Below are 9,519 nucleotides of genomic sequence, written 5' to 3'. Positions count from 1 at the left end.
CCCTAACCCTAACCCTAACCCTAACCCTAACCCTAATTCTGGCCCTAACCCTAACCCTACCCCCACCCCAACATTTGTTTTGTAGTTAGTTTTATTATTTTTTCAGAGTTTTTTTGTATTTTTCATTTTAATTTTATAATTTTTCTTTTATGTACTTTATCAAGCTCGCCTTAGTTCTATTTTAAAGTATTTTCATTTAAAATTCATTTTATTATATAAGAAAAGGGCTGTTTGAGCTTAATTGACATAGACGAACAAAGAACCAAAAGACCTACATACAACCCGGATGGACCAATGTGGTGGAATGAAGAAAAATAATTATACTTACCTCGAAACTGGATCAGTTCACTGGTAGATTATCTGAAATTAAATTCAATCCAATTAGAGAGGAAAACCAAAAAGGCAACAAAACCTATAATGATGGAAAAATAATCCTAACCCATTTAAACCAAAAAGGTAACAAAACCTAATTATGGAAAAATCTGCATACAAAAACAATTAATCAAATTTGAATACTAAGCATTTAAAACCAAAAAGGCAATAAAACCTAATAATGGAAAAATCTGGATATAAAAACATTTAATCAAATTGGAATTCTAAGCATTTAAATCAAAAAGGCAATAAAACCTAATAAAGGAAAAATAGTATATAAAGGAGAAAAAGATTTACCTTGTTTGGCGTCACGAGATCAAAATTATTCCACACCGGGGAAAACTTCCTAGAACGATCCATGATCAAGCAAAACTCCATCCGACAAACCCACGACATGTTGATACAGTTTGTTTCCTGATAAACACACTTTGGCGCGGCACATCCAAACGATACAGTTCCTGTATCGGTCACGTGATTCTTTCTTAAAGCAATACACGCACCGATACAAGGTTTCCCTCTTGAGCTCTCGGCACAGTGCTGATGCACCAGTGTCGCTCGTCCCATCACTAACTTTAACTATTGTTCTTTGTGATTCCTGTTGATGAATGAAATGATCTTTAATGACCGATCTTCTTGTGCTCAGGTCCACCTCCTGCTACCTGCTTGCCTGCTCTCCACCAGCCAGATCCGGACAACCTACACTCTGTACCTCCTCCATCTCATTATCGTACTCTCTCCTTCCCCTTTGTCTCCCACAGTAAAATAAATCCTTGTTTCTCACTTAATGTCGTCTGAGCCTGCATTTGGGTCATTACCGGTTTAAATCATCACACCTACATTCCTACATGTCGGAGCGTACTGACCCAGAAAGTGTCAGACATGTATGAAAGAGAAGCAGTATCACTCAGGAGAAGGGTGTCCAAAGTGTCAGCAGTTTGCCTAACAACTGACTGTTGGACATCAAGGGCTACAACCTCATTCATGTCTGTAACATGCTACTTCATTGAAGATTTTCACATGTCCTCCTGCCTCCTGGACTGCTTTGAATTTAATGAGGGGCACACAGCAGACAACTTGGCAAAGACGCTCCTCAGTGTTGCAGCAGAGTGGGAGGTTGATAAGAAAGTGGTGTGCTGCTTAACAGACAATGCTGCAAACATCACAAAGGCCAGTCAGATAACAGCATGGACCCACCTCCCGTGCCTGGCACACACCATACATCTTGTGGTACCTCAAAGGTCCACAACCCATCATTAATAAAGTTAAGGAGGCAGTGGAATACTTTTATAGAAGCACAGTGGGAGCACAAAACCTGAAGGAAACACGGCTCCATATGAAGATGGAGGAACTATGACCCAAACAGGACTGTAGCACAAGATGGAACTCAACATATTGCATGTTGCAGAGTTTCCTCACCAACAACAACCCCATTGTCTCCACCATGGCCGTCACCAATGCACCTGGCCACCCTTTATCTCCAGAAGAATGGACTACATTGCAGGAGATATGCACCCTCTTAAAGCCATTTGAAGAGGTCACTGTTGAGCTGTTGCAGAAAGGTATGTAGTTCAACTGATCAGTGGTAGTTTTCTATAGCATGCATGCAAATTAGCTGATACTAAATTATGAATATCCATCCATCCATTTTTATCCACTTATCCGTTACCGGGTTGCGAGGGCAGCAGTCTCCATGACCGCCACCCAAATCACACTGTACCTTACCAACCTCCCTGAACCTTCCACTGGAAGTTACCATCCACCCTAACTGGGATTTGATCTTGCCCAGGAGGTGAACCCTGGGACATTGCCTATGGGCCAAAGTGCCACTAAATTATGAATATTTGATACATAAAATATACTGTGTAATACATCATAGAATTTATTATTATTGGTACAACTTTATAATTGTATCGTTATAATAACATTTATCTTTTTTCTCACTAGCTACCTGATTGCCTACAAAGTAATACTGCTGTCCAGGGGACTGCAAAGAGCCACGGCTGATTTCCAGAGGAGGGCAACAACACAGGCAGCAAAAGACATGGTCAACTCGCTTTCTTCTGGCATGTCATCTGGATTCCATAGAATGGAATCCAACCACATCCTTGCGGATGCTGCTGTGCTTGACCAAAGATTCAAAAGGATGGCATTTATGGATGGCAGAACTGCAGAAGAGGCTTTTCAAAGAATATCAACTGCAGCAGCAAGACTCACAATTGGCTCCCTCCAAAGAGCCATAAATCCCATCTCCAGTGGTTACGGACTGACTGCTTAACTCAGACTTAAGGACCTTAAAACTGCAACTGCTTTATCACTAAGACTGCTTCAAGAAACGGACCCCAGGTCAGTGACTCGCAACAAATATTGTTTGAGTTTCTAATTCCAAGCTGATTGTTCAGAATGTCCAGTATGCACACAGTATGTGACTGAATGACAAAGTTACAGTCTCTCTGTTATTTATTTACCTTCAGGTTCTCTTTCTTTGGGTCTTCTGCTAAATCCTCACAGAGTTGCCTGCACAGAGAAAACTGTTCCTCTGCCTTGTTCAGTTCTTTAAATGTCCTGCAATAATACATGTTTTATAAAAAGAATGTTAGTTCTAGGTTGAGCTTCTTCTTCTTTTCCTTTAAGCTTTGTCCCTTTTCAGGGGTTGCCACAGCGAATCATTGTTTTCCATCTCTCCCTGTTCTCTGCATCTTCTACTCTGACTCCAACTATCTGCATGTCCTCCCTCACTGCATCCATATATCTCCTCTTTGGCCTTCCTCTTTGTCTCCTACCTGGTAGCTCCATCTCTAATATTCTTCTACCAATATATCCACTGTTGAGCAGTGGGTACAAAAATCAAACTTAATTGTAATATTGTATAAATAATTGTATTGAAATAAACCTTTCCGTGCTCATGCTTTCCCTTTCTTCATGTCTGTAAAAACAAAACAAAAAGGGGGGGTCATCATCCCTCTGTCTGACCTGTTATCTAATCATTGTTGAGTTGTATTAAACCTTACCTTGGTATATACTGTATGTGGAGCCCAGACCGAGTGACACCTGCATCAAATGATGCCAGGCTGTTTCTGAAAAGAGCAGGGACAGCAGTGCCATCTGCTGTGTGAGGTCAGAACAACTACTGACGCCCAGAGCGCTCAGCATCTTCTCACTCACCTTCCCAATGCCAGAAAGGCATCAGGAAAGGCAAGGCCAAGAAAGGTGGGTAGAGTAGCCAAACATTGTACTCAAGTAAAAGTACTGTTACTTCAGAATAATATTACTCAAGTACAAGTAAAACGTAGTCATCCAAATAATTACTTGAGTAAGAGTGAAAAAGGACTTGGTGAAAAAACTACTCAAGTACTGAGTAAATGTTGAGTAACATCTGATTCAAGCATTCAGTCAGCTAGACAAGATATGGGGAGTTTATCCCATCAATAAAATAATTTAAAAAAAATTAAATACCTTAAAATAAAATAATCTTTAGGTAAATTCAAGTACTTCCATAAAAATGAAAATCAATGCAATAATACATAGAAAAGTCAATTTTAACAAAATAACAAAAAAGAGCAAACCGATTTTAGATCAAAAGACCTTTTTAGATCAAAAGGTCTAACCCAAGCTATTTTTTTGGGTTAGACCTTGAGTTTTTGAATGCTGAAATATCTGTTTGTTTTGGGAGATACAAAAGACACCGCATGATGTAACTGCTATTCCGCAGTGTTTGTAAACTGAACATGCTTTCAATATGAGTCCAGGGGTGTGCCTCCTCGTCTTCGTCTGGATTGCCGATTACCATTGATTCTACATTTTTCTTCATTTTTTGCTATCAAACACGATGGATATTGACCTCAGTAGCCGCTAAACTAACCTGTCCCGCCGCTGAGATTGAGTATGGTCACATTCAGTGACGGGAATAATGGTGTTACTTTTTTCAGTAACGGGTAATCTAACTAATTACTTTATCTATCGTTATAACGCCGTTACCGTCATCAACACGCTGTTACTGCGCGTTACTAAAGCTACTCACTGAAGCTGTTATCTGACTTGGCTCACACCGACACAGGAGCTGCAAATGTGTGTTTTTTCCCCTTTGGCAAAGGGGGAGGGGCTAGATAACCGCATAAGTAATAATGTGTGATCTCATCAAACCTGAGAAAAAAAGTACACAAAATAATTATTAATAGTCCTCACCCGGCACCCGGGATCGCGCACATCTGACTGTGCGATCAAATACAAACTGGGTCGCATGACACGTGTTCGTTTCTGTTCCTCAGCATATCCCAAATATGAACTTTACAGAAATATTTGTTATACAGCATGACTCTCTACAGTCTGTGTAATGTCTTTAATGTATGTTTCTGCTGATCGTATAAAGCAATAGTATTAGGCAGAGTATTAGAGCAATACTCTGTCTCACCTCAAGGGAGCATCTGAAGGTCAAAATTAATTGTGCTGCACTCATCTCTATACTTTAATTTGATTTAAAGTAAGTATGAATTGCTTAGATGAAGCATTACCAGGTGCATGCTGTTGGATGAATAGTGAAATAAGATGCTCTTTTCAGTTCTTACAATTGTAACTCTGACTCCAGAGGAGTCAGTGCCTCACCAGCCATGAACCTCACCGCACGTCTGTTCAGGTACCTGTCTTTGCTGTTCCTTGCTGTTTAAACTAAAAAGTAACGCAGTAGTTACTTTCCCTGGTAACTAGTTACTTTTATAGTGGAGTAACTCAATTACTAACTCGTTACTTTTTGGGAGAAGTAATTAGTAACTATAACTAATTACTTTTTCAAAGTAACGTGCCCAACACTGGTCACAGTACGAGAATGCACAGCAAGGGCTACATTTTATTGGTTAAACACAGCCACGCAGTAGATCCTTGGGCGGTCTCTCTCTGACAATATAAAAGTAGAGATACTGGTTCATGGATGAATAGAGAACTGGATACTGAATAACTAAAGCTTTATCCAGTATCTCTGATAAAACTAACGAATCAGTATAGCTTAATGTAGGCTTCATAAATCTACTCAAGTAAAAGTAAAAAGGATAGTGATTTAAAACTACTCCTAGAAGTATTTTATTTTGAAAAACGTACTCAAGTAAATGTAAGGAGCAAATATAACTCGTTACTACCCACCACTGCCTACAGAAACGCACGCACACACACATAAATCACTACCAATAAGGATTATGCACGTTGACTCTTAAACATATTTTTACCATGGTTCTGATTATGCTCAAGCCTGAATGAACATTATGGATGAAGTCTATCTCTGGTGGAGGCGAATCTGTATTGGCCATTGGGTTTGTTCTTGTCACTGCACACCTTGGCAAGCATCATGTTGGGAGCAATTCCAGAATGAATACGTTCTCCTAAGAATTGCTCATCAAATGTACATTATAGTTGATGTATAGCAAATCGGCTTGTAGTAAATGAAAGAGCATTCAGAAATGTCCTAAAGAATTAAGTAATGCAGTGTTTGGTGGTGTGTTCATCTGTTTTCTGCACAAGCATTTTTAAGGTGTTAGAAATGCAACTCAAATGATGCCAGGTCACAGTAAAGCCCACCATAGGAGTGAGAAATTGGGAGGCAGGATTTTTTGATTCAGATACTTAGAGACAAGTCTTGTAGGTCACTCCAGAGTTTTGTTCTTACCTGCAATGGCTGTCAACATGGTCTCCTGCTCAATGCGAAAGCGCATTTCTCTCACAGCTTCCTCAATAGATGTTCCGAACACCTCAGAAGCAGCAGCAGCATCATCAGTAGTAATCCCATTGGAGCTGGGAAAGCTGGGACAGGAGCTGCGACTGTCATCAAACATGACTGGAGAAAGGTCATTCTCCTCAGGCACAGATACCTAGGGAACCTCAGTCTGCTCTTTACCTTAAGATAATATACATACAGAACATATAAATATACAGTATATTACATAAAATAATGATACACTACTAGAGCACTGACACAGAAACTAATCCTGATGTATTTTTTTAAATAATAAAGTCACACTGGTAGGGATGTGTGGACTTGTGTAAGTGTTGCTCTGTGATTTGTGCCTTCTGTAGCATCATTTTTTTCAATGTGCTAGTTCACCTGCTGCTTCTTTTTCAGCTCATTCTCATAAAACCTTGAACCTTGAACAAAAGGACGATCACGGAAAGACTTTGAGATTCTTCAGGACAGATTGTTAAGATGTTGTAAATACATTTATTCAATCTTTACAATATATACATTGTATTAAGTTTCCATATCAATTTATACTGTTATTGAATGCTGTTATTATGCTGTATTAAAAGGGAAAGTGCTGATGACAGGTGTGCATGCTGATGGTTTACGTAACAGGATGATATGGACAGCACTGAATGGTACTGACTGTTACACTTGGAAATAGAGACAGGACACAGAACTGGCCAGAACTAGTTTATTTGCCCAAATAAGGAGATCGATGGAAGACCAACAAAAGACAAAGAGAGAAAAACATCCGAACTGCATGGTCTTATCTGACTTGATTAACTGCAGCACATGCACATAGCTCCTATTGGTGGAGAATCCTTGTTTGAAGCAGTCTTTACCAATCAGTGCTCAGAAGTGGCGTGTGAACACCGAATGGCTGTGGAATACCAAGGTACTGACCATTGAAGTGTGTGTGTAAAAAAATTGTATTTAAGCTTTGAGCACTGAGGTGTTCCTCAGTGCAGTTCTGAATGTAACCATTGTTCTGCACTCCTTGCTGCAAGTAAAACCTTTTGAGATCTCGTATTTGATTCTTTATTTGAATTTTATTTGATTCTTTGTGTTAGGAAACTGGGGTATGAACGAACAGCATATTTTACAGTCCTATCTAACAGAGAAAGTTTCCTGACACAGATATAAAGAAAAGTTCCCCAACTATATAATGGGGGTGTAGAACTTTTCACGGGCTGGATACATTCTGTCACACTAGACTTCCTATATTCCTTCCATTGTTTCCAAAAGACTGGGTCTGTATTAACGTGAGTTTGTATTGTCAGTTTTCTTCTTCTTTCGGCTTGTCCCTTTTTTTTCAGCGGTTGCCACAGCGAATCATTGTTTTCCATCTCTCTCTGTTCTCTGGATCTTCTACTCTGACTCCAACTATCTGCATGTCCTCCCTCACTGCATCCATATATCTCCTCTTTGGCCTTCCTCTTTTTCTCCTACCAGGTAGTTCCATCTCTAACATTCTTCTACCAATCCCTCTCTGTCCCTCCTCTGCACATGTCCAAACCATCTCAATCTGGCTTCTCTAGCCTTTTCTCCAAACCTTCCTGTCTGTGTTGTCCTTCTAATGACCTCATTCCTGATCCTGTCCATCCTTGTCACTCCTAAAGAGAATCTTAGCATCTTTAACTCTGCCACCTCCAGCTCCACCTCATGTATTCTGCCTATTGCTACTGTCTCTAAACCATACATCATGGCTGGTCTCACCACCGTCCTGTAAACCTTTCCCTCACCTTAGCTGACACTCTTCTATCACAAATCACTCCTGACACTTTTCTCCAGCTGTTCCATCCTGCCTGCACTCTATTCTTCACCTCTCTTCCACAGTCTCCACTGCTCTGAACAGTTGATCCTAAGTACCTAAACTCCTGCACCTTCACCAACTCTGTTCCTTGTAGCCTCACCATTTTACTGTTCTCCCTTTCGTTTACACACATGTACTCTGTCTTGCTACATCTGACCTTCATTCCTATCCTTCTAGTGCAAACCTCCACCTCTCTAGGTTCTCTTCTAGCTGCTGCCTACTCTCACTACAGATCACAATGTCATCTGCAAACAACATAGTCCATGGGGACTCCTGTCTGACCTCATCTGTCAATCTGTCCATCACCAAAGCAAACAAGAAGGGGCTTAGGGCCGATCCTTGATGTAGTCCCACCTCCACCTTGAAGTCTTCTGTCCTTCCAACAGCACACCTCACCACTGTTGTACTATTCTCATACATGTCCTGCACCAAACTAACATACTTCTCTGCCACTCCTGACTTCCTCATACAAAACCACAATTCATCCCTTGGCACTCTGTCATATGCCTTTTCTAAATCTACAAATACACAATGCAGCTCCTTCTGACCTACTCTGTACTTCTCCATCAGTATCCTCAAGGCAAACATTGCATCTGTGGTACTCTTCCTAGGCATGAAACCATACTGTTGTTCACAAATCTCCACTTGTCAGTAATAATTAAAAAAAAAAAACTTTATTAATATTAAAGCAGAGTTTAAATAAGCGTCAAGGTGGAAATGCACATAATAGGTTTTACAGTTATTTTCTTCTGTATCAAAATGGGACTTGTTGCTTGTTGTAGCAACTAGCTGTACATTTTGCCACACTGTAGTTGAAAATGTGTAGCTCAACAGAAAGGGAATTCTCATAATTGAGCCCCTGGCTTTGTTATCACTGTAGAAGATCAACCAATGACAGTGAAAATAATGTCAAAACAGAGGACTCATCTCATGATAAAGGGATATTCAAATACATTCATAGCATAATCTTCACATGCTTCTTGATTAAAAAAATGTGTACACACACACACACACACACAAAGAATAGTTTTATTTTAAAATGTTAAAATTGTTTAAAATTGTTAAAATGACCTAGTAAAACATATTTTTCTTTAAATCAAGGAATATTGTCTTTCAAAAATAAAGTATCTATTATCTGACAATGTACCTTAATTTTGAAAACAGTTTTTGTCCAGTTTCAAAATTAAAATAGGAAATTCATTGTTTCTTTCTATAAGTTTTTGTGTGGAGTTAAAATGTGATATATTTTGTGATTATAAATCAATGAGGATCTTTTATTACACTATGACCCGGTATATATACCAGACCTTTATTTTGACTGCAGGCTAATTACCGTATTTCCCGCACTATAAGGTGCACTTAAAAACCTGTAATTTTCTAAAAAATCGACAGTGCGCCTTATAACCCAGTGCGCCTTATGTATTACTTCTGGTTGCACTTATTGAGCTCGAACCGATTTTGTAAAGCCAAACCACACAGCGCATCACACATAATGGCACACAACTGAAGCACACGGGGAGCCAACAATGACGTTTAACTCTGTTATCACAATTAGAAGATGCTCAACAACAATTGTTACAGTATGGTTCGGAATCCGTGCAACGTCGAGTCG

The 9,519-nt window shown here is 39.6% G+C and overlaps 1 protein-coding gene and 1 long non-coding RNA gene across 2 annotated transcripts in view; both read right to left on the bottom strand.

Annotated features, from left to right (window-relative positions):
• The window catches only part of LOC112486331 (DNA polymerase kappa-like), a 13,688-nt gene extending 7,457 nt beyond the window's left edge, over window positions 1-6,231 (bottom strand). Inside the window, exons 1-6 of the mRNA XM_025052698.1 lie at window positions 6,023-6,231; window positions 5,650-5,735; window positions 3,393-3,549; window positions 3,343-3,349; window positions 3,263-3,295; window positions 2,838-2,934 (exon numbers count right to left, since the gene is read on the bottom strand). Coding sequence (XP_024908466.1) covers window positions 2,838-2,934; window positions 3,263-3,295; window positions 3,343-3,349; window positions 3,393-3,549; window positions 5,650-5,735; window positions 6,023-6,188 — 546 coding nt within the window. The 5' untranslated portion in view covers window positions 6,189-6,231. The remainder of the gene's footprint in view (window positions 1-2,837; window positions 2,935-3,262; window positions 3,296-3,342; window positions 3,350-3,392; window positions 3,550-5,649; window positions 5,736-6,022) is intronic.
• LOC112486383 (uncharacterized) lies at window positions 83-632 on the bottom strand. The gene is made up of 2 exons (XR_003048802.1): window positions 467-632; window positions 83-412 (listed from the first exon to the last, which is right to left on the bottom strand). It is a non-coding gene; the product is annotated as an uncharacterized LOC112486383 (long non-coding RNA).
• Window positions 6,232-9,519: the final 3,288 nt, after the last annotated feature.

This window comes from Cynoglossus semilaevis, chromosome W (assembly GCF_000523025.1).
Source record: "Cynoglossus semilaevis isolate Cse_v1.0 chromosome W, Cse_v1.0, whole genome shotgun sequence".
Lineage (NCBI taxonomy): Eukaryota > Metazoa > Chordata > Actinopteri > Pleuronectiformes > Cynoglossidae > Cynoglossus > Cynoglossus semilaevis.
This window is presented reverse-complemented; position numbering and strand designations above follow the sequence as displayed.